The sequence below is a fragment of the Podarcis vaucheri genome, assembly GCF_965113315.1.
Source record: "Podarcis vaucheri genome assembly, chromosome: 5".
Classification (NCBI taxonomy): Eukaryota; Metazoa; Chordata; class Lepidosauria; order Squamata; family Lacertidae; genus Podarcis; species Podarcis vaucheri.
The window spans coordinates 53,481,144-53,507,278 of NC_138763.1; the positions used below are offsets into that span (position 1 = coordinate 53,481,144).

General features: G+C 42.2%; 1 protein-coding gene across 1 annotated transcript in view; it reads right to left on the reverse strand.

The window, feature by feature from the left end:
- Positions 1-19,016, reverse strand: part of GFRA1 (GDNF family receptor alpha 1) — a 185,760-nt gene extending 166,744 nt beyond the window's left edge. Inside the window, exons 1-3 of the mRNA XM_082222693.1 lie at positions 18,846-19,016; positions 17,318-17,620; positions 15,655-15,738 (exon numbers count right to left, since the gene is read on the reverse strand). Of these exons, the coding sequence (XP_082078819.1) occupies positions 15,655-15,738; positions 17,318-17,620; positions 18,846-18,885 (427 nt within the window). The 5' untranslated portion in view covers positions 18,886-19,016. The remainder of the gene's footprint in view (positions 1-15,654; positions 15,739-17,317; positions 17,621-18,845) is intronic.
- Between the last annotated feature and the right edge of the window lie 7,119 nt (positions 19,017-26,135).

Genomic DNA, 26,135 nt, shown 5'->3' on the forward strand with positions numbered 1-26,135 from the left:
ATGGGATTACATGCACATATTTAAATCTCTTGCTCATTTAAAGCAATGAATAGTAATCTCTTGTTTGTGCTGGGGTTCTGCAGATTCGCACCCTGATCCCAAGCATATTAATTGGAAGGCTCTTTGATGCCAGTGGGACTTGGAAGTAAGTAAATATGCTTGGGACTGCAGTCTTAATTTTGGAAGAAGGCAAAATGGAACAATAGTGTATTACTGTTTTGTAGGCTTTGAAAAGGGATTGATTTATAAAAGTAGTTCCACAGCCCATTACTTTTAGAGTTTTCTATAAATGAAATAAAAAGCAATCTACTCTCCTATTGATACCATGAAGAATTTACAAGCTTAAGCTCCATTAGCATTAATGAAAGTTACCTACATACTGTGAAGCTGTGACAGAGGCACTGAAGGACATAAACCAAAGTTAGCCAGCCAACTGTGACCATTCCTGGCCTGCTATAAATTAACTCTGAAATGCCTAATTAAAACTCTTTAAAGGGAACACACACAATTACCAGTGTAACTTAACTGATCATTTTTTTAAAAAACGAAAGAAGAAAACTGACATTTTGCAGAAATGTAAGCATATTTAAATTATGCACCAGTTAACTCTGGAAAGCATAATTATAGTGTTATTAAAAAGGCTAATAACAAATAAAAAACCCTGCTGTGCAGGGTTTTGTCTGCAGTCCAGAAACACCAAAGCTCCCAAAAGTCAATGTAGTACCTTCCAATTTTCATCAGTGTGCTCCAGAGTAAATGTTTCTGTCACAGTCTTATTGTGCCAACAACACTGTGTGGATGTACTGTACACATTGGAGAAGATGTTCGGGCTCTTTAAATGTGCATTTCACAGATAATTATACAAAGCTAACATAAGTTTATTGGGGAACAATGAAAACAAATTCACAGTAAATGAATTTGTTTGAGATAACTGAATCTATTCCCACCCAGCTGCATCTCCTCTGCCTGGTAGTCTTCCACCTTCCTTGTAGGCCCGAGGTTTTTTACATTCAAGTATATAAATTGTATGAAATGTATCAATAAAAAGGATGAGAAACAGCACTTTAAAATGGACCATATATATCGTCTGTGCAAAACTTACCAAGTGACTATTGCCCTTGAGGAAAGTTCAAGGGATGTCAAGATCATTTGGAATAAACATCTTAAACTGGACCATGTCTGGTCTATATCCATACAAGAAGACAGAAGGGAAACATAATGAAATACCAGTGCCACCAGTATAAGATGGTTCCTCTTCTTGGAAGAATGTGCCATACACCATGAAGAACTCACTCTGCAATCAAGGTATCATCTAAGTTAGATTACTGCAACATGTTATACGTGGGGCTGCCTCTGAAGACAGTTCAGAAATTTCAGCTGGTGTGTAATTCAGCAGCCAGGTTGCTCAATGGCTTTTTCTTAAATGAAGAACCAATGTAATGAATTATTCTATTTAATTTTTCTCTTTTTAAAAATATTTTTACTCAGGCATTCAGCTGTTGGAATGGAAACATTACAATTCTTGCTTGAAAGGGAACCTAAAACTGCATGAACTAAAATAAAAACTATAAAACTTCCACTTAGTCACAGCAAACATTATGAAATCATTGCTTTCTTTCCCACATCTCCCCTAGAGCACAACTATAGATCAACTCAAGTCTTCCCCCTTCCCCTCTGACAGTAGGCACTACAAAGCTGTCAAATAAACCCCACTTCTCCAAACTGCCAACGATTTCAACACCAAAATTACAGATAAGATTAAAGCCATAGTCATCTTCCTCATAGTATCCTCTTTAATTTTCTTCTGTGAAGGTGGGGCATTAACAACAGGAAGAGACATCTTGCACATCGTCTGCCTTGGGGAATGCTTGCTTAGAAACACATACAATTTGACCTCTCCAAGCATCAAAGCCATTTACTTCATCAGCTATCTGAACATTTCATGTTTTGCAGTCTCCATTTCACTTTTAAGAAAACTAAAATTAAGTGAGATGGCTGTCAGCCAAATAAAATAATGCCACATTTTCTCTGTCTCCTTCAATTAATATAAGAGCACACATCATTTTCATGACTTTCTATAAGAGGAAATACCTTTGCTGTCCCTTAAAATATTTTTATTAATTTGCAGGGGGAAAGACGTCAGCTTTGACCCCTCACTTTGACTACGTGACAGAATGTTGGGATGTAAGTCTTTATTGAAACCTTTATTATAAGCTGGTGATACAGGAAACGGCTTTATAACAAGTCAGACCACAGATCCATTGGTATCTATGCCTGGGATGGGAAGCACCCAGCTCCTGCACCAAATCTGGCCCACAGCTAAATGTCATCTAGTACCCCAAGACAGCCTGTTCTGGTGGTTCTCCTCCTTCCACTGGAGAAGGCGGAAGGTTTTCCTCCTTCCACCATGAGGTTGCTGCAGTGCTTGCTGTCCCTCATCCCCATCATGAAGAGGTTTCACAAGAGACTTGATAGGCCGGCCCCACCGCTCCAAAATCTAGCTCCTGCAGTGATTCTTCTGTACCCGTTTGGCTCTCTTATTTTTCTGACTGAGGGGAAACAAGGGAGAGCAATCAGCAGATGACAAGGATCTGTCCAGGGAGAAGTGCATGCGACAGAGCTCTCAGATTGGCAATGTGCCTGGACACTTTATGTTACTACCAAAAGAAGCTTTTTCAAAGTGCCTGTCTCCCTTGCCTAGCCCGCTGGAGAATGAGATGGGCATAAGTACAGCATCAGCATCTGTATCACTATCTTCTTGGTTGGGCCAGGGGATCGATGGATTCCATTGTGTGTAGCACTGCACCCATTAGGATGCCCTAGAAACCTTCTGCACTGTGCACCCTGGTTGAGTACCTAAGCCTAGCATTGTGTGTGCGTGCATGCACACATGGGGGGAAGAGAGAAAGGCTGCAGTAAGAGGAAAAGAGGCAAAAAGATCCTTTTTTCTAAATGAAGCTTGTCATAAGCAGGAGCACATCTAGGACTCATATCTGAATGTTGTTATAAATCACAAAAACAGAAGACCATTTTATATTTGTCTTCTACGTAGCTGCTTCTTAAATCCCATTCCTGGCTGCACCCAAATTTTGGCTCTGGCAGCTCATTTTTCCTGTGGGTATACAGTCCTTTATAGGAAAAAAAATATTCCCAGTCAGGTTTAGCCTGACTAGCAGTGGCCCTTCAGGGTCTGTAACAGCCCTGCTAGAAGATAGAACCGTTTGATTTCTGCATGCAAAGCATGGGCTCTGCCACTGAGCTACAACTATTCCGCCCTCAGGGTTCTCTCTTTACTCCAACCCACCCTTTCACACAATTTTGCACAGCATCTGTGGTGCATACATGGAGAGTTTGCAAACTCGCCATCTTTTGTGCACCCATCAATGACAATTAACAAGGATTCCACAGACCCAAATGGGTCCACATCCAGTTATGCACATGAAAGTTAACAACACCAATTCAATGTAAATAAGCATGTAGGATTGCTTTCCTGATCAGAACTTCATTCCGAAACCTTTAAAAGGTGAAAAATTGAATAGCTTTTCTTCTGCTCAATCAAGCAGCATCCATAATTATTAATAATTATCAATGGGCTTGATTAGCATTTCTGCAGAATGCTTGAGATAATTTTAATCCGCCACTTTAGGTACCACTAATGTAAATCTGCTAAGTGTTCATCTCTGTTAAACTTTAAAATATTATTGCATAGATATATAAATATATAAACTTTGATAGCCAATGGGCAGGTAGCACCTTTTGTGGCTTTGTCGTTGAAAAGCATTACTTCTCCCATAACAACACCCCAAAAGTCTTGTCTCCTCCCCAAAATTAGATCAGTTCCCTACTGACCTAAAAAAAGGGTTAGTGTTTTATCATAAAATATCCATACTTAAATTACTGATATGTGAATAGCTTTAATGTTGTTAGGGCACAACAGAAATTTTAGTTGGAATATGTTTATTTAGTAACATCTAAACACAAAGTAAACCATGCAGATCTGCAAATTATCTTGCTCTGAGCATTGATACAAGAGACAGCAAGCAAGAGACTACCCAAGTTTAATCTCTTTACTGAGGCCCACCAGTCACAAAATTGTGGTGCAGGGGAAAAACTAGTCATAAATTCGTGGGCAGATGGAGGTAGAGCTTGGCACAATCAGCTGCAAATATTGACATCAGTTTCTATGACTATCTTAATCCATCTTTGGAAATTCCTAAATTCTATGCCGTAGCATTTCTCTTGTGCCCAGAAGTTCCATAGCTCATATAATTAATGAGTGGTGGAGTGTTACATTAACTGGAATAGGAAATGGAGGAGATTTGACTTACGCATCCTCAAAGAGTTCCCAGGCCAGTATATTGGCTAGGGCACTCTCTTTTTTATTTCAGTCAAACAGCCTTCCCCAACTAGTACCTTCTAGATGTTTTGGACTACATCTCTCATCATCCTTGCCCACTGGCCCTGCTGGCCGGAACTGATGGAGAGCTGCGAGTCCAACTCTGAAGGGAAAGGCTGCAACAGAGAGTGTCAGTACTGCAAAGGCATTCTAGCCTAATTTCTTAGACTTTGCCAGTTAACCTCTGCAGGCGAAATGGAAGCCCAAGAGATGATAGCAGACGAACTCAAAATGGAAGAGGGCCAAAACGGAGAGCTCTATTTGTGGCAGCTACAATCAATGACAATACATAACCAAAGGCATAAGGAACTATGGATCTGGAGTAATTAGATAGAGATATTTCCCAAAGAACTGATGGGAGTTCACTAAGCCTGGATTTAAAAGAGTAAGGAATGAACAGCAGAAGGGGGAAAATAATGTCAAGTGAAATCAATGGAATTATCCATTAGGGCAATGAAGATGGACACTTGATTAAGAAAGCATGGAGAATTCTATGCTGACATACCCAAGCCTGAGCACTAGGCATTACAGACAAGGTGTTTTTAAAAAAAGGAATCAGAAACATCTTCTGCACCTCAGTTGCTGGTGTCAAAACTTTAATGGAAAAATGTAATTTTTGGATACTAGAGAGTAATAGGATTCATGTAGATTTTGAGGGCAAGGATGCATCTCTGGTGCTCAAATTGTCTGATATCATCAGCTCTTTTAAAAAACCTGTCACTTCTACACATTTCTAAAGCCAAAATGGGCTATTTTTCTGCCATTACTTTTTTTGTGCTGTGCTGCATATCTCTTACATTGCATTTGTAGCGGGAGAGCAGTCTACATAGGACAATAACCTGACATTTGCAAAAATTGCCTTTCATTCACTCGACTCTGCCATTTAAGTGCTTCTGAGCAAGTAAATAACTGAAATTGTGTTAATGACTTATTTCAATAGCAATGATTCCAAGTAATTGCATGAGTTTTAGCTACAGAAAACTGCCATGTTGCTCATTTTACAATGTTAGCAAAATGCTAATATGAAAACACACACACACACACACAATTGTCAAGTTTACTGTGGAAAAACTGCTCTGCAGCAAAGCAAAAACTGTTCATGAAATCATGCTTCTAAAATTTATATACTAGAACAATATTCTTTCCCAAAGCTTAAGCAAGATTAATCCCAGAATAGCCTGTTTACACTGCCTCTTAAAATACAAGAAATCTTATGTTTTTATTAAAACACACACACTTTGTGTTTGTGTTCCTAACAAACCATCAACAGTTGATGTATGCTGCAAACTCTTTAACTGATGCCAGAGTAATTCAAGGCAGTAAATTGTAAATAGTATAATAAAAAAGACAGGGGAATACCAGATATTTGAGTATCAGGAAAAGCCAAACTCTATAAAGTGTAAACACATCGCAATCTACAAGTCACGATTTACAAAGTTCTAACAACAGAGAAGTGACCTTTTTTCTGGATTGTCTTATTGTCTTCCTTCACCCACTCTCTTTCCGAAGCAATATTCTGTTCTGCAAAATTCAATGAATACACAACCAAGCAGCCAGGGGTAACCCATGCAAAAGTCTCCCACACCTCATAATCTGGAGGTCATTCAGCTGGGGAATTTAGGCTTGACATGTCATTGACACAACAGCATCCCTTTCCTCATGGGGAGAGGCAACTGCGTTAGCAGAAAAGGAAGACTGGACACTGGAAATGTTCCATGAGTAACTGCATTTTTTAAAAAAGGCCAAGAAACTCACAACATTACATAAAATATTCAGATAAGAACCAAGAAACTTATGTAAACCCAAAGTATGCAAACAGCAAGTTGCTGGAGCGGTCAAGCAACAAGATTTCCTTCTCTGCAAGGATCAATCTGATTACACACACACACACAATACACACACACACACACACACACACAAAAAAGGCATCAGCTACTAGCATCCATGCACAACGCTGATAATTGCTGTCTGCCTGGAAGCAAAGTTGGCTGCCTCTGCTACCAGAATCTACAGTCAGAAATGTCAGTGGGCACAAACACTTCCACATATTCATATCAGCTTCTTATGTAAAACTACTTGAAAATGGACGCCTGACTTGTATGACAAAAAGGTGCCATCAAGGTCAAAAGCATATTCTGGCTGTTGTTACTACAAGACAGACAGGACTGTTCTAAACAATGCAGCTACGATACCAACACCATTTCCAATATTATAGCTGCATTCAGACCAGCAGAACTTCTGCTATTAATAGTGACACAAGAGTCCTATTCATACATGCTACGCACAAGTAAGATAAACACATAAAAAGGAATCAGTCACACTGAGCAGCCCCACCATCAACACTGTGTGTGGGAAGCATTGGAAGCTCTTCCATGAGGGCAGAGCTTTCCAAACTTTCCATGTTAGTCACACACTTTTTAGACATGCATCATTTTGCGACACAGTAATTCAGTTTTACCAGCAAACCAGAGGTTAAACTAGCCCCTTTCCAGCCCCAGGAAGAGCACTGGGAGCGTTCACGCAACACACCTACACACCACAGCTGACCCAATAACATGTCACAACACAGTTTTGACAGCTCTGTATTAGGGTTACCAGAGCACAGCTCTCCCAAAAAGAATGCCAAGATAAAAAACAACACCCCACCCCAATCTCAAAGCCACACACCCCTGCCTGTCCCACACACATTATTCACCTTGGGGAATTTACAGAGGCTTGCAGAGACATTTCTGTCAATCTCCTGCTCTCTAATCAATCAGGTGTCTGCACCATCCTGTCAATCCTAATCCAAACACACACCTATTGCAAAAGTGCTCCTCCCATATGTCACTGAGCAGAAAAAACAATGTGACTGACATTTCAGGATTAGGACTTACTGCTTTTCACCCCCCATTGTGAAGGTTCCCCCTCTGTCATAGGGGAGCAGAGAAAGTCGCAGGGTTTGTGGTGAGCCAGGCTGGGCTGTTCCAGTCCCTGACCATGTTCATTGTAGCCTGTTTCACCATCAGCCTGACAGTTGTATCCAATATTCTTTTTTAGGCTGAGCTTTTTTTCTGGATTCCAAATCTTATTTATCAGTATTACATGACCCCTTTCCTCTAAGGAGCTCAAAGTGGCATTCATGGGTCTCCTTTCCCCCACATTATCCTCACAACAACCTTTTGAGGTAGGTTAAGCTGAGAAACATTACTTGCCCAAGGTCAAACAGTGAGTTTCATTGCTGATTTTAACCCTGATCTTCCAGGTCCTAGTCTACTTAATGCCCCTACATTTTGTTCCATATTCTGGTAAAAAGAAGCGGAAGTCATTACGCTGGGGGAGGGGAATAATCATTTCCCACATAATCCCGATTCTGTAGAGCAGGACTTTTCACATAGTGAACCAATGCCTTTTTGTTTACAAAAGCCTTCCTAGAGTAAGGACATGTGCCCTGTATTTTACTTATCATTCTGGCACTGTAAAACTATATTTTATCCTATTCCTGTTGGGTGTTTACATTGTATTTTTTAAATTCTTGTGCACTGCTTTGGAGTTGTTATTTTTTCAATGTTACGATTTTTATAACAACTCATAAATATGTAAAAAGTGAAAGCAGTATAAAACTTCCGCTTTTCTGATCCAGACAGAGAAATGTCCTATGCTGTTCCCCTTCTCAGTCATTGCCCACAACATATTTATTATCGAAGATTTCTCCTTTCTCAAAATTGCACCACTGAGCTGATTCATCACAGACACCTTGTAGTTTTGTCCTCTTATATTAGCCCCTTCCACTTCCCCATCATGAAGAACTCCCAGGGAAGCTCTGAGGGAAAAGGATTCCCCCACTCACTCTGCCTACCTTAGATTTGAAGTATGCAACAAGTGAGATTGAAGCAACTGTGAGAAATCAGCAGGCATAAGGAGTTCTAATTGTGTCATCCCATGAGAATTCCCTTCTTAAATATCAATCCCCTGCAAATCTCCCATTTCTCCAACAGCCATAGAGCCGTAGCACAACACCTATCACTGGAGATGGAGAACTGGAGGGTAAACAAATATGACAAGAGCCAGATGAAGGTGAAAGGTATAGTAAGGTGTTCAGCATCAAATTACGGATGTGAGTTATTTTATGATGAGCTTGTTTGGTATCTGGCAACGGTAGCACTAGACAGGATGGAAGGCTGGTTGAAATGATAACCCAAATATTGGTGGCTGAAGGATGGTCCAAAAGAGGCCAGCGCCCCAAGTCTCTCCTTACTAGGTTTGCCCATCCTCAATGCCACAACATAGCTCATATCCACTCTCATCCTTCAAGGTAAGTCAAAAATACAAATGCTTTGGCTGAAAAGTACCAACACAATATGAAAATGCTTCTGAAAAGGTATAAACATAAAAAATTAACGGTTAGCACAGACACACTTTACAGAAAAGTAGTAACATATTGAACACATGCTAACATTCTCAAAAAGTGGACTTTCTTTCAGATTTTTGCACACTGGGAGTGGAGGTCTGCAGGAGGCTTCGATGTTTGTTTGGCTGAATGTGTTTCAGAGCCCTCAAGGGATAGGGAAACCTGCTTCAACACGATTCATGACAGCACAGTGGCTTCTAAGCACCTTCACACTCAACACATGAAATTATGAGAGGAGCAAGTGTGTGAAGGCGACACTGGGGTGGGTCTTGTGTGCATGGCTCCACCACTCTACTGACTTTTAACCCTTGCATATTCAGGCAAGTGGAATTTATACATCAATTTACTCTCTAGTACGCATATCTAACGTATTTGAATTTCACACATCTTTAATTATCTGTTGCTTCCTAATACAGTGGTACCTCGGGTTACATACGCTTCAGGTTACAGACTCCGCTAACCCAGAAATAGTGCTTCAGGTTAAGAACTTTGCTTCAGGATGAGAACAGAAATTGTGCTCCGGCGGCATGGCAGCAGCAGGAAGCCCCATTAGCTAAAATGCTGCTTCAGGTTAAGAACAGTTTCAGGTTAAGAACGGACCTCTGGAACGAATTAAATACTTAACCCAAGGTACCACTGTATGTTAGGTATCAAGATCTGCCACCACCAGCGAGTAACCAGTTTCTCATTCGTAATGTTAATAAAAAATGTAAACTTTATATGCTTTGCTACTGAAAAGACTTTGGTAAGAATTCTTATGTTCTGTACATCTTGAGTTGTATTTATTTTTAGAAAGGCATACAATGGCACAATAATGCTACTATTAAAAGCTATGTTTTGCCTGTGTGCCAACGCAGTAGCATTGTAAGAACAAGCTCCCCACCATATCAAGTTTCCAGAATAAATTTTTGACAATGAAAATACATATGCACAGCCCCCTTCCAGCTCTGACTCCTGCATTCTAAACCACCCACCCCCAACTGTTATCACACAATATCCCAGCTCAATTGTATAAAAGCAATATGAAAGTAGATGAATATATCTTCATTTTAAATTCAAAGCACAATCTACAACCCACCTCTGTATTTCTGATTATTTCATTTCACACTTGTATCAGAAGTTGATCCACTGGACGCTGCCTCTGATCTAGAAATATGTACAGGTGTGTGCACCCACTCAGTGGGCCTGTTCAATTTCATGCTGCATCAGCCACTGCAAACGATACTCAAAAGACTCTGGTTGCCATGCATAAAAATTCCTTCCCAAATGAGTCTTACAGCTGCCGTCCAACATTCAGTAGGACAGAAAAACCCAAACTTATACCTAAATGTCATTATTTTCCTCACTGGAGTTAAATAGTTAGGGACCACCACAGTAAGCAATTATTGCCAATAAAGCAGGGTTGCTGCCTTGCAGGTGCTAATCTGTCGCCTTCAAGATGAAGTTTGATGTCCAAGTTTGACCAATGGTAACAGATGATGGGAGTTGCAGTCCTACAACATCCTGCTATAAAGGTTCAGACTGACAGTTCATTCATGCGGCAAAAGCTCTGGTAGACCAGCAGGCACAAGTCATGTGCATTTCTGCCTATGTTTATGCCATGCCTGTCAAATGGGTCCAAGCAAAACTGGTCAGGATACCAAGCAGCCATTGCCAACTTTACATGCAAGTACAGTTGGAGCTGATCGAGCTATCTAAGAAGCCCATGCCTAAGTGGAAATCTACCTGGCTATCCCTTGCTGACATTACTTATTGGTTTGTTTTCATTAATAGATGTCTTCAGCAGGACTGCCATACTGTTGGCAGTAGGTATTGAAATTAATGCATCAGAATAAAATGGGGTGAATTTAAAAGCCCTCTCCTCTCACATCCACAGCAACATGAAGCCACTTGGCTCTATTTTTTGCCACTGGGGATTGTATGTGTAGAAAGTCTTTACATGAATGGGATAGATCACATGGCTTTTTGCCACTCAGCTATCCCTTCTGGCCCAGTGGTGATCAAGTGGGAAAGACCAGCACATGAGACCTGCAGATATAGGGTGGTATAGAAATTTAATAAATAATCATAATAATAATTTGCAAAACTCATGTGCCTTCTCCATTCACAGAAGTATCATGATCACACCAAAGGAAACAGACCTACTGCAGCTACTGAGAACTGCCCTGAGACCTCCGGGTATAGAGCGGTATATAAATTCAATAAATAATAAGTAATAATAAAGGAGGACATTCAGTGTGTGGTTTTTTTGGTAAAAAGGAGAAATATTCTATCTAATTTGAAGTATACTTGGAAGATAGCTCCTGGTACTTTACTGCTGCATATCCAAATTCTGAAGACAAGAATTAAGTAAGCTGGGGTCTAAGTTCTGCACAGCTTGAAAATCCTTAATTTAGAGGACATGTGGTCCAGAGACAGGATAATGAAAAGGATGCCAGACAAGTCTTGTTCCAAGCATTGGCCTTGAATTTCAGGTAGATGCAGGCTAAAAGTTATGAGAGGACATATTAAATGAGGCCATTTCTCCCCAACACCTAGCTATGCCCCACTTCCTTCCACAACATGTCTATTCAAACACAAAATTTTAGAATTCTATATTTGAAAGACTGTTCAGGTTTACAAACAACAACTTTACCACAGATTTGTAGGACTTGACTCTAAAGTCTCAGAACTAATTCAAAGTCCCTCCAGATGTTGTTTGCTACAATTCCCATCAGCCCTAGCCAGCACAACAAATAGTCAAGGATGACAGAAGCTGTAGTCCACAAATACCTCAACACTCCTGCTTTACACAACCTTCCCCATTCTAGATGTTTCCACAGCCTAGATGATTTGGATCAATGGTCAGGGATTATGGGAGTTGTAGTTCCAAACATCTGGAGGGAACTAGGTTGGGGAGGGCTGGTGTAAACGCTGATGTCCCCTTCCACATTAATATAAGAGAAGTCTGCACGGTCCAGCCTCCTTCACTCTTACCAACTATATCCCTCCTCATGGAAAAGTAAATAATTTCTAAAATCAAAAGCTGCATAACTGTTCCGTCTTTGCTTAGCACAATGTGCTTTTCAACTGCAGCAGCATACACTTACGACTACAGCTAAAGCAACCACGCAGTCAGTAAAAAGCAATACACACACACACACACGTATGAAAACTGCTAAGCTCATCATATATCTGACACCGGAAAATCATAACTTGCATTTATTAAAGAAGCATGCACTAAGTAAGAAGAGTGAACAATTCATTTTCATCAGTCTACTGTTCACTCCACAATTGTTCCAAAAGACAGTTATGGATAGTTCCCAAATTGCATCAAATAAATTATTAAGAAGCTTGTTCTGAGCACAGTAAGGAAAAGCTACACAGAAGGCACACAAAATTGTTGTCTTATAAAAGGGCCAGCATCTGACCTCAGTTATACTTATATATAACCCAAACAAGAGAAAGCATTGTCTGAAGTATGCTTAATATGTAAACACTGACCAGGTTTGGCAGAAGAGCAGATATAAGCCCTGCCTTAAGCAAGTTTGCTAATCAGATCAGCAAAAATCAAAATCAGAGAATACAGCACAAAAATTCTGGTACCCTGGTTAAATAGGCAGTGAAGTGGAAAGAGTACAGTACATGCAAGGGTTTGATAATTTAACCTTAGCTGCACAGTAAAGTATAATTAAGAGGTATCTACTGCTGTTCAATACTACCAATCTGTTAGAATAGCTTTATAACCAGGTTATAGTTGGAAGTATAAAAAGGCACTTATCTTCATATGTTGCGGTCAAGTGAATTAGCACAGAAATTCTGGAAAATTATTGTTATAAAAAGTGAAAAAATAACAGATATTAAACTTCATTTAGCTCCTTTGGCGCTTTTATTGACCTTCAACAAAAACTGTGCCTTTGGCAAGCCAAGAGTTAATATGAAGTATCATGGCTAGAGCAAAGATATGGTGCACCAGATACTGGAAGTTCTCAACAATAACTAAATTATGTGAAGTAGAAAATACACTGCATGAACTAATTATATATGTGTACAAGAAAGGAAACAGACTTACAATAATTTTATTCCAAACTGATAAATACATATTTATTACTGGAAAAATCAACCACATTCTTCAAGCAATATTATTTATGCCTTCAATTTTGAGAAAATAAACACACACACACCTCTCTCTCTCTCTCTCTCTCTCACACACACACACTCACACAAACAAACAAAACACGACACACACATATACATATAGTTGTTCACATTCATCGAAAAGCTTAAGCTAATGAAACTTCTTCGTGATTATTTCCAAAACTAATCCTGCACATCTCTAACTTCTACTGAATGTGTGGAAATACCAGACTGAGGAATACTGAACAGATCCAATTTGCCTAAGTAGATCATACTTATCAGTTATAATCACTGTTGCACCAAGTTCCAGGAATCTAACACCTAAAGAAAACACCTCCAACCCACTCCTTCCCATTTTGCTAAAAAAGAAAAAGAAATCAGAACTGAGGCAGAAAAGAAGCTTATGTTCTGATCAAATTAATTTTAAAAGGCAGATAAACATTGATCTTAAATTAGAATCATAGAATCATAGAATCATAGAATCATAGAGTTGGAAGAGACCACAAGGGCCATCGAGTCCAACCCCCTGCCAAGCAGGAAACACCATCAGAGCACTCCTGACATATGGTTGTCAAGCCTCTGCTTAAAGACCTCCAAAGTAGGAGACTCCACCACACTCCTTGGCAGCAAATTCCACTGTCGAACAGCTCTTACTGTCAGGAAGTTCTTCCGAATGTTTAGGTGGAATCTTCTTTCTTGTAGTTTGGATCCATTGCTCCGTGTCCGCTTCTCTGGAGCAGTAGAAAACAACCTTTCTCCCTCCTCTATGTGACATCCTTTTATATATTTGAACATGGCTATCATATCACCCCTTAACCTCCTCTTCTCCAGGCTAAACATGCCCAGCTCCCTTAGCCGTTCCTCATAAGGCATCGTTTCCAGGCCTTTGACCATTTTGGTTGCCCTCTTCTGGACACGTTCCAGTTTGTCAGTGTCCTTCTTGAATTGTGGTGCCCAGAACTGGACACAGTACTCCAGGTGTGGTCTGACCAGAGCAGAATACAGTGGCACTATTACTTCCCTTGATCTAGATGCTATACTCCTATTGATGCAGCCCAGAATTGCATTGGCTTTTTTAGCTGCCGCGTCACACTGTTGGCTCATGTCAAGTTTGTGGTCAACCAAGACTCCTAGATCCTTTTCACATGTACTGCTCTCAAGCCAGGTGTCACCCATCTTGTATTTAAATTGATTTAAAGAAACATTAAGAGCTCACTTTGCAAAGTTTGCATTGGCCTATTCAGATGAAATTGTCATATATTACTTATTTGGAAAGCCTTCAAGAAACCATTTCCTCTCTACACCATTTATCCTGGCACTCTGCTACTCTAATATTTTAGGTCTCTCCTCCCTCCCCACCATTTCACAGTCTAGCCAACACAGTTCCTGTCTTCACCAAGGAACTGAGCAGTGAGTTTAAGTGCAAACATGCAAATGTTATATTGGCTGGTATCTCAGGTACTGTATTACCAGTTTTCAACAGAAATGTCCTATATTGTGGATAAAGTGAATTCTATAGTTGAATGTAACAGACTGCAAGATTGTGGCAATGCCTAAAATATATGGTGTCAGTAAATATTTCTTATCCACAAGAATTGTAATTTAAATTTGGAAGCACAAAGCATCCAGTCCCATTCCATAAAGGAGAAAGTACTAGACTTGCTAACGATTATCATACAAGGAGAGACTTTTGAAAGCAAAACTGCTGAAAGAACAACGAGAAAACGAATCATTTATGCAAGCAGTTTTAAAAAATCATTATAAAGGAGACACTCATTTCTTCCTCTCCCAGAAGTGATAGGGAATTATTTCATTTGCCTTAAGTGCTTAAGTGTCAAACAAGGTAATCTACACAGGCCACGTTAACCACCAGGTGTTGCACTGTAAATTCTGGAGGCAGAGAATTAGATTGCCACCTGCAGGTGTACTTAGCCTCCCCCCCCCACTTCTTTTCCCCAATAACACAATATAAGAAGTAAAAAATGCAATGTTACAAGAAGTATTGATCATTTATACACTGCATGCAGCAGTCTAACAATAGCTACGTATGCTGAACAGAAAGTAAAACATAATTTCCAATAAATACCAGTGACACATATCTTATTCATACACAATACGTGTTCATCACTGGATGTCTTAGTACTTGGTGATTCACAAATTAATGTATGGACTGTATTTGAGTTGATGTCAGCTGATCTGAATGCTCTGTATGTGGTATTTGGTCTGGGATGACTGTTTCACAAACTGATGTGATCACTTGATGCTGCAGTCATCCAGAGATGATATAGGCATATGCAATCTCTCCCAGTCTGTCTATTAAAGAGTCAGGCATTTATAATGGACAAACAGTGATTGAGCTCACATCAATATATTTGCAATCCTATACATTTCTACTTGAACATAAATCCCAATGCCTTCAGTGGGGCTCACACACAACTAAATGCATTTAGGATTGCAATCTTGGGCTATAATCCTAAACACACTTACTAGCAATCAACCCCCATTATACACAATCGAGCTGAACATCCAATGAAACCTGTGTAGGACTGTACCATGCATGAAAGTAGAATTCGGGGTACAGTAGGCCCATATGGTTTTTCCATAGGTACCCAGACTATAACTTACATTTACTACAGAACCAGTTGTGCTCATTTTGAAATGGAAGGAAATACATTATTAAACAACCTCACAAGCAATTCTGAAAGTTAGCTAGTAGCCCACAGTTCAGAAAAAGAAACATAAATCCATTTACCTGATACAATTGGTGCTAGCCTGAATATGTCTGATAATCTGCTGTTAACTGGTTCATAAGGCGACTCTTCAAGCAAGTCATTCCCTAAGGACAATGAAAAAAAAATGCTTTGTTTTTCTCCCATGTTTATTACCTTCTGAAACCTCAATACAACCAGAAGTTCCAGCCTATAAAGCTCAACATACAAATCTAACCAGCCACTACTTATTTGCTCCAACTGGGTCACCACTTCATCCCCAGGCCCTTTCTCCAAAACCTAGGCCTGCCCCATCTTCTTGTACCCTTTGCTGTAGGGTTAGTGATTCTACCATAGAAAGATAGCTTCCACAGAACTATCGCCTCCCTCCTGTGGCTGTAGTGAAGACAAATGCTAAACAGCATCATGCTGCAGCATATAGTCTATAATAATGAGGGAATGTCTTTTTTCATTCCCATCCTATATCACTTATTCTTAAGAAACTAGTGTTAAAATCTGGTTCCTTCTACATTACAGAAGCTTCAGGAGAGAAGTATTTTGCCAATAACTCCTCTTCCTCCTCCACCATGACATGGAATGATTATGGAACAGGTGGTTACCTGAAATAATCCTGATTTCAAGAGATACAAGGGGAGGGAAGTTTTGTGGTGTGGTGTGGTGTGGTTATAAGACTATTAAGTTAATTCCCCATATATCCAGAGTTGTGACTTACTTTGCATTTAGATATTATCTTCCCTTACTTGGGACAAGGGGAACCAATGAAACTGAATCAAATGCTACAATCTTACACATAATTACCTGGGAGTAAGCCCCATTGAACTCACTGGGACTTACTTCAGTACAGATGTGCCCAGTAAAAGCAGCCACTCTCTCTTAAAAGTGAGAGGATGTAATATACAGTAGAGACTAGCCAGTAATAGGTATAATTTAGTGTGAAAGCTAAAACCAATAAATCCAAAGTCATTAAATTATTCAGTGTTGTCATTGACTAAAATATTGATTTCAATTAGGTGCCACAGGTGTGGAAGCTTTAGAAGAGATATTATAAAACATATCAAGGACAACAGAACTGGGTCTTAAATTCCCAAATCAACAGAGTCAGATTCCAATACTGTATTGTCTTGCTGCATCAGGAATCAATGAACATTTTGTCAAGTTCAATACTCTAAACAGTGAACAATTAGTAGGTTCTCTTCATCTGGACCCTTTCCCCTAAAGTATCTACAATCCTACAAGCCATATGCTTACGTAAGTACACAAGCGGAAAGGAGGCCGCTTTTAAAATGAAGACCCTGTGTAACTTTTCGGGTCAGTTAGGAAACAATTAATTACAGTTTGACACAGTGGGTGAGGAGTGACCCCTCAACCCTGTGAAGTTTGATCTCATTAACAAGTGCTGAGGAACCTTTGGGGTAGAGAAGTAAAGTACCTAATGCCCTAATCTTTTGACTTCAGTTTACAAAGGTCAGCTGAGTCCCCCTGGAGGAAATCTTTTATCCTGCATTTCCCAACAACAGGCGACTGCAGCAGCAACAGCTGCTCTGCCTGGGTGGCTGGAAAAGGTCCTTAGAACACAACAAGAATTACAAGGTCAGCTCATGGTAGATCAGAGGGGCAGAGGCGGGGAACCCCATGCTAATCAGAAAGGTGGGGGAGTGTGGAATGGTTCAGTGTTTTGTAACGTACCCTGTAAGCTTTGGTACATGCTCCAGTAAATACGTAGGCAATTTTTCTCCTTCTTCATGCCTCTCTTGCAGCGGCAATTGTAGAGAGATTTCTGCTTCAGAGCTTCCATGGCGCTCTTGCACTCATCCTTTGCCTCCAGGCCTGTCGCCCGACTGAAGTTGCTCTCTTTGCCTGCCACGCACTGCCTCAGTGTCCTGTATTTCGTGCTGCAGCTCTGCTCCCTGAGGCACTGGTCGCTGGCTTTCACACAATCCAGGCGTTCCCCTCCAAGCAGCCCGCTCACTTCTGCGGACAAGAGGACTTCTACATTCAAAGAGAAGGAGGAGAAGAAAACACATTTGAGGCTATGGGTAGACAGAGATGCCAACTTAGGAGGGACTCTAAAAGGACATAAATAACTGTCCTGGGGAAAGCAAGGGAGTGAATGCTTTACTCGAGCTCTCTTTCCTCCCCCATCAAGCATAGTAGAGGAGGGAAACAGAGCTTCCCAACAGAAAATCCAGCTTCCTTCCCTACCCTTCACCCTACAAATCAAGTGCTTAAAACTGCATCCCTACAAAACGAATGCCCCAATAGAACATACAGAGAGGTTCTCTCTCCCTATTACACAGCCAGTTTCTCCAGCATCAAAAGAGTTTGGGAACGTAACTGAATTTTTGCTACACCTGGATCCTGGACCTTAGTTATTCCCAGAAAAGTGTTCATTTAATTTTATTGGATTAACTACAGCCAGACCAGGAATTCCCAGATTACTTCAATTTACAAGACAAACCACAGGGGTTCACTTGTGGAGTAAAAGATCTACTCCCTCTCTCAATTCAATGCTCTTCTCCTTCATGCGCTGCTGAGAGCAGCAACAGTGGGTTAAGTGCCTGCTCTCAGTTTTCACAAAGGGTTTGCTGTGATTTTAATGACAGTAGTGAACAGCTAGGCGAGAGAGATCTCTTTAAAAGGCTGTGATTACTATACTTTCTACAGGAAAGGTACAAATTGACAAGGGTTTTGTTCTGGTATTGCTCTCCATCCAGGACTTTTCACTGAAGCAGTCAAAGCAGATCGTAGCCAGCCCAGTTCCTCTCCTTACCGTATTTCTTTTCTTGCTTATGGAAACACAGGCATGCACACACACATTTGTACATCACGCCTATTGTCAAAACAGAGCAGATTTGTGGCATAAACCATTTTCCCCAACAGAAGAAGCAACCATCCATCTTATGCATAAACGTCCCCACTTCCATTCTCAGCAAGTTGCCAAGGTTGAGATGGTTTGAAAGTTTCCCTTCCAACTTGCTAACAGATAGTTGAGATCTCCTCTGATCTTCTGATGAGCACTCTGTCCCTGTCAAAGGATGTTTGCCAAAGCCGTGATTTAAAAACTACAGAAAAGTTCAGGGATCCCTCTTTAAAGAGCAGGCTGGCAGACGGCGGTCCACACACATCTCGGATCCCTACTAAAGCAAAGCCTTGGACTTTACAGAGCCCCCACCGCCCCGCTACCCGCCCGAGCCTGAAAACACCAGACACTTACCCATTAAGGGCAAAACGAAGTATAAGGTGGCCAGAGACATCTTGCTCTTTTGCCGGTCGTCCTCCCCAAGCGCGCTCGGTTTCTGCCACTCCAAGAGGCGATCAGCACGTCGATATTCCAAACCAGCGCGGTTCCAAAGCCCCCAAGTTCATATCCACGGAATTCCCGAGAAAAATCCCCCACCCCGCCCGCCTCTGTCCTCTCCGTCCAACAGCACCAGTACCAGCAAGAGCGGCTGCTCTGCAAGAAGAAAAAGAGGAAAGGGAAAAGAAAAAGACGAAGGCTCTCCTCTCAGATCTTACATCCCAGCATCTTGGAAAACAGAAGTGTGTTTTTCTCAATGAGGGGAAAGAGCAAGAGGGAGGGAGGGAGGGGGAGAAAGGGGGACTCACGCCGGGGGAGCGCGCGAGTGCGACACACAAGAGCAGCTTTCGCCTGCCTCTTAGGGAGGGGAGGCACTTTTTCGCCCCCGGGGAGCGACTCCAAGAAAGAGGCACACACACAAAAGAACCACAAGAGAACGGGTAGAAAGGAAGCAATATCCAGCCGCTTGTCCCCAGTCCCGCGGCCACACACGATCACCCCGCCAAATCCGCTTTTCCTTCTCCTTTACAGGCGACTCCAACTCATCATGGTGTCTGTGCGGCTCCGGGCTGGCCCGATTGCGCCTCCTCCTCCTCCACCACCACCACCACCCCTTCCCGTCTCTTTCCTGACGGAGTTTACACCACCTCGAGTCCGCAGGCGCTTTTAGAAATGTTTCTAGTTAGCTTTGCCCATCACCTCATTGAGCGGCGGCGTGGAAGGGGGAGACACAGAAGAGCGGGAGAGACTGCGCCTGGTAAACCCTCCGAGACGCCTTTTGTATCGCTGCCGGGGTTTTCTTCTGAGCTCACGTTGCCCCCTCTGTTGGAGAATGAGGCGCACGCAGCGAGCAGACGGAGCTATTGATCCCGCGGAAGGGGACGGCGGAGGAGGCTCTTCCAGCAGGTGCAGCCGCGCGCCCGGGTGTCGCCGTTCGCCCAGCTTAAAGCAGCGCTGCAGTCCTGGCGTCGCTCACCTGCGTGGAAGCCCAATGAGCTCAATGGGACTTGCTTCTCTGGAGACGTATATATGTCCATAGGGTCGCAGTCTTTCGAACGCGAACGCGGCGGGCAACTTCACCCAACCTGCCTTCCCCAAAGTTTTCCACCCCCTCTCTCGCCCTCACAGCAAGCTCTCAAATCTGGGTTCAACGACGCATTTGGTGCTCTTTATGGCCAAAGGAAAGCGCCAAAATGCACGCTTTTCTTCGCACGTGGAAGTGGGCGGGATTTTTTATTTTTTTAAAAAAACCACCCAACTAGGTAGCTCTTTAGCAATGTCGTCTCGGAATGAGCGGGAACTCTTCCGCAAGCAAAACCTGAAGGAATCTTTCGTAACAAACCAAGGTGGTGGGTGTCCATTTTGGAAAGGTGACTTAAGTTTTGCCGGGCGGCCTGCAGTTTTCAAAGTACTGCCCAGCAGTAGCTCCTGCCACTTCGCTTCCCTTCCCCAATTTGCCTCGGATAGAAACTTTTAGGCCGCCTCGCCTTTCAAGGGTCCTCGTGCTTGGGGGGGACGCCGCCTTCCCGGTTCGCGCCGGGGAAGGAGCAGCGGTCTGGATCAACGCCGCATAAGGGAGGGGCGTCTCCTGCGCGCCTCAGAAGCCTCGATCATTGTTACTGATAGGAAGACTTCAAAGAAGTGGCAATTCCTCTCAGCCCTGGGCTATGAGGAAATCACGCAGGGGATTCGCCAAAAAGAAATGCTCTAGTGAAGGTTTTGCAACATTACCTTTCCCTCCTTTCAAGGATAAAACTCCCACTAGCTTCAATTTACTGCGGCTGTTGATACCAAATGTTTGGTTAATGTCACACAGTTAAAGCTACCCGTTAAACAGCAAAGCACTAACACGTTTTTTATTATCGAAGATTTTATCATATTAAAACCACTAGGGGTTTTTAAAATCTAGTTATAGCACCCAGTGCAAGCGATTATAGAAAGCAAGCAAATGTCATTTATAAAGGCATGATCAGTGCTGGATTTATGCATAGGCTAAGTAGGCTGACGCAGGTGGCACTGTGGGTTAAACCACAGAACCTAGGACTTGCTGATCAGAAGGTCGGCTGTTCAAATCCCCGCGATGGGGTGAGCTCCCGTTGCTCAGTCCCTGCTCCTGCCAACCTAGTAGTTTGAAAGCACGTCAAAGTGCAAGTAGATAAATAGGTACTGCTCCGGTGGGAAGATATACGGCGTTTCCGTGTGCTGCTCTGGTTTGCCAGAAGTGGCTTAGTCATGCTCGCCACATGACCCAGAAACTGTACGCCGGTTTCCTCGGCCAGTAAAGCGAGATGAGCACCGCAACCCCAGAGTCAATCACGACTGGACCTAATGGTCAGGGGTCCCTTTACCTTTTTACGTAGGGTGAAGCCTAGGGCCTCTAAATCTAGGGAGCCTCGCCAGCCCACCCACTCGCTCCCCAGCAGGCAGTCTTCCCTCTCCCAAAATTGCAAATCCAAGACTTCATGCAAAGGCAGGGCAACACGGGCCTCTAAGTCTAGGGGGCCTCACCAGCCTGCCCTCTCGCCACTGCTGCACTCCCCTCTCCCAAAATTGTAAACCCAAAACATCATGCAAGGGCAGGGCAACTCAGGCCCAGCAACTATGAGACTCAGGGCTAGCCAGTGGGGCCCAATTTGAAGCATTGAGGAGCAACTTCATTATTATTTTTGTAGGGCCCCAGTTCACAGCCAAAGTCTGCAAAATCTTATAGATATAAATAAAATCCATCTAGATTGCCCAGGTGCAGGGGCCCCCATAGGAGCGGCCCATGGGGCCCAATTTGGCCCAATTGCACCAATTGCCTTAAGGTCAGCCCTGATGAGACTGTGCAGGGGTTGGACTGACAAGACCTGCACTTTCTAGGTCCCTGGTGTCACTATTCAGAGTACAGACTGAAGGACTTGTTATGGAAATAAAGAGAGGACACTTATTGGAAATCAGTTTTGTCACCTCTCCCCCCCCCCAAAAAAAAAACCCCTGAGACAATGAGCCCAGTCAGCTTTTATTCATAGTCGCATAAGCACTACACTACAGCATGGCCAAAAACCTGTACGTTCAACCGTTGAAATAAACACCCAATATGTAGTAATGGAGATTTATGTTACAGCTTTATGAATGAACACTGTGTTTTATGAAAGGACTCTGTATTTTGTGAATTACCTAAGAGCCACCAATAGGGAGCTCTAAAATCTAACAGCTAACCGATTGGGTACTACCAAACAGCAACCCCTATTGCTGATAGCAGGTAACCACCAGGGAATGCTTCAGCTCAGCCTTTGCACTGTTTATTAAACAACCCCTGCTGTACAGATAATGGAGAAAGCTCTGGCATCCTGGCCAACTCTATTATGCTGGTGTAAACCCTAGTGCACCAGAAGCCCAGAATAGCAGCAAATAAAATCTGCTCATACGTCAGCGACTGATAAGACTTGTCAACCAGTTCTTCCAAAGTTTTCCTAAATTACAAAGCTCCAAAATACAGGCCAAAAGAGAGCAGGTCTGGGAAGAGCGAGGCATATAATGGGGCCACCAGTGAAAAGACCCTGCTCCGTGTAGCTTCTGTCCTGTCATTTGATAGGGTGCCCACTTGCCCTCCTTCTTGACCTGGAATGCTCTCTATTGGAGTCTCCAGGTCCAGTACAAAGACCATAAGAAGGGAGAGCAGGGATCTTGAAGTTCCCAACAGCTGTTAAGCAAGCAAGCAAGCACACAGGTCACGTTTGTCACAGTCAGGACGCCTATCTCCTGGCCAGGCCTGCACCCAATCTTGTTTTTGTATAATCTTGTTTGTCCTCAGTAACCAAAATTATATTATCAACATATACAAGCAGAAAAGTTGTTTTCCTTCATTTGCAAGGAATCATACAAAACAAAGTGGCACTAATAAAGAAAAGTTCCAGGGTGGCAACAGAAAGCAAACTAAAAATGCTTTTGCAGTTCATCAAAACTATCCAGCAATAATATCAAATTATAGGAAAACTGTTGCTATTAACAGTAATCCTTCTAGTTGGTTTTAATTGCAAGTGTGTTACATGTAGAAATACTGTTTGTAATGAAGTGAGAGCAGTAGTTTACTTGCTCGAATTAACAATAAGAAAGTTTTTAGAATTTAAATTCTAGATTAAAATTGATTACTTAATTGAGAAGGGGATTGTAACAAAAACACTGGAGCCTAATTTGAATAGTAGAGTGTCTGGTATCTGGTGGGCAATCTCATCCTTTATTTCCACACTGTGGCTGCAGACCAAAGCACTCGTCAGGAGAGCTATGAGATTCAGGTGAGGGTCAGGTGCCTTGTCAATCCCAGCAGGTATATAATAGGAAGACCCGGCCTGCCCAAAGTTCAGTTATTGCAAAAGTTTTTTCAGTGTTAATTTTATGCATTTTTTTAAATCACCATGGTATTTAACAATAATATCTTATGTCCTTTAGAGGAGAAATTGTGAATTGCAGAATTTTAAATACCCGTCACCATCCTTGGCTTCACTCAATTTTGTTTATAACACTCTTCCATTTTCTTCTAGTTGTAAGGGTGGGGGGTGGGGAGGGGCCTCACAAGTGGAGTAGCCTAGGGCCTCTCTTCATCTAAATCCGGCCCTGGGCAATGTTAGAGAACACACATACCCCTTTTAGAGGAAAAGTGACTATTCAGAAGAGCTTTGTTATTACCTACTAAGGCAGAAATTCTGTATCCGCTTATCTGAGAGTAGGCCAACTGAATTCAATGGGACCTCTTACTAGACATTCGCTGTATGGTTTCCCCACCCCAGTTGATAGGCACAGCTATTCAAATGGTGTGCATGCTCCATGTCTTGTGATTGATTATGTGGGGCAGGGCTTTCCTACCCCCCCCCAATATTTTATTCAAGTTGGCACCCTTGCTAATCACCATTCCTAGGAACTGAGCCCCACTGAATACAGTGAAACTTCTTTTTGAGTGAACATGCATAAGATTTGACTGTCAAATCAAGACAAAGTCAGCTAACATGGTGTACTCCAGATGTTGCTGCACTACAGCTCCCATCATCCTAGACTATTGGTCATGTTGGTGGGGCTGATAGAAGTTGTGGTCCACAACCTATCAAAGGCTGCACAATAGCCAGCCTGGCCTGAAGAGTACAAGGAGCCCAGAGAACAGTACTGCAAGCTATTGTGTGCATTTGGCTTATATGCAGAACTACACATAAAATATGCTGAATTTTCCATGAATGACAGATCTCTTGCAAATTTCATGAGGCTTAGAGATGTATGCGCAAGCATGCAGTTATGATATATATTCAGATATGCAATAATTTGAGCCAAATACTAGTTCAGTGTATCAATTTTCACTTGGCTGCTGAATAGACAAAGCTAACATATGTCACAACTTCATGACAGATGGTTCAAGCAGAGAGCTGTTCGTTGTTTTCACACAATTGCTACTTATATAGAGATCCCCAAAAAGTCTAACAAAAATGCAAATTAGGCTAAAATTCCAGATTTTGTCCCCTTTGCACTTATAGCAAAACCCAAGTCAGCTTAATATTTACAGATGTTGTAGCATTTGCAAAGAAGCAGGAAGGAAGAGTCAAAAGTTTCACAAACAAAAACTGTCTCTCATTTACTTAAAGAACGGAGTTCATATCATGGTGAATAGTGTCTATTCCTATGCATAAAGGTAACAGCACAATCCTAACTGTACAGTGGTACCTATGGTTACATACTTAATTCCTTCCAGAGGTCCGTTCTTAACCTGAAGCACCACTTTAGCTAATGGGGCCTCCCGCTGCTGTCGTGCAGCTGCCGTGCAATTTCTGTTCTCATCCTGAAGCAAAGTTCTTAACCTGAGGTACTATTTCTGGGTTAGTGGAGTCTGTAACCTGAAGCGTATGTAACCTGAGGTACCACTGTATAGGTTTACTCATCAGTTAAGTCAATCCAATGGGGCTTAATCCTAGGAAACTGTGTCTGGGACTGCAGCCTAAACTGATCAGTGGGAGAGGTAAATTATGACTAAATAGCAAAGGAGAGAACCTTTGACATTATTTTTAAAAACTTACAAATGCAGGCCACAAATTATTTCTTAATAGACTTTTGAATGGAACAAGATGACCATGTCATTAGCCACGTGTTGTCAACTGAAGTCTTAACAGTGACTTCAGTGGAGCTTAACTTTAAAAAGTAACCTTACTTTGTCCTACAGCCTAAGGATAGGATCACAATATTTCTGGGCTGTACTGGTGCAACCTCTTCCAGCAGCGGTACAGATAGTTGAATGCCACCCCACCCCACCCCATATATGCTGTGAGGGTACTAGATGGCCCATACACAGTTTATGATGCAGCTTGTGACAGGTCTTTGCTATTGCAACAGGTCTCAGCTGGGAACAGGGCAACTTTTGAGTAGCAGCTGTTATGACTGTTCATAATAGCCTTAGAGATTGTTGCACATGTAGTAAATTCATGTGGTATCAAGACCCCAGATTTCTGTGGGGTTTCTCGGGCTGGAAGGCCTGGGGGTTTCAATGTAGCTTAGGACACAGCACAGGGGGAAGGGCAGTGTTCAGTGTTAGAACACATGCTTTGATTGTAGAACGTTTGATCCCTGGCATCTCCAAGTTAGGCTGAAAAAGACACCCAGTTGAAACTGTAAGCCACTTTCTTATGTTTACCCTTAGCGGCACAGCAGGTTTATGGATCATACCCAGCATTCTTACAAGTTGTTAATATGTTAAGTGTGGGAAACGCATCATGTTCAGAGGAAGAATGCATGCAATGCTATTCACACACTGCAGGGAATGTAATTAGGTGTTATGTAGGGCTCTGAAAGTGAACTGAAATGATTGCTGGTCTGCTTTGCCACATGCTAAATGACTGGTCAGCTCATGACGAATCTGCCCTAGGAAAAAATATCATGAACCACGGCACTGTTTATATGAGGATCCATATAGAAAATCCTATTAAACTAAATGACTTTGGGACATTGAAACCTATGGATAGCTAAGCATTCCCATAAGTGAAAGAACCAAACCAAGGAGATGTTACACACTACATACGCTGGTGGCTCAAAATAGCTGATGAGCTAATACAAATGCCAAATTGTTTTAGTAGTTAATTATACTTCCAAAGCCCTTAGAACTGATGAGCCCCCCCCCCCAAACCTGGGTCCTTCAGATATTTTAGATTACAGCTTCCATCACCCTTGACCATGGGCTGTACTCGCTACGGC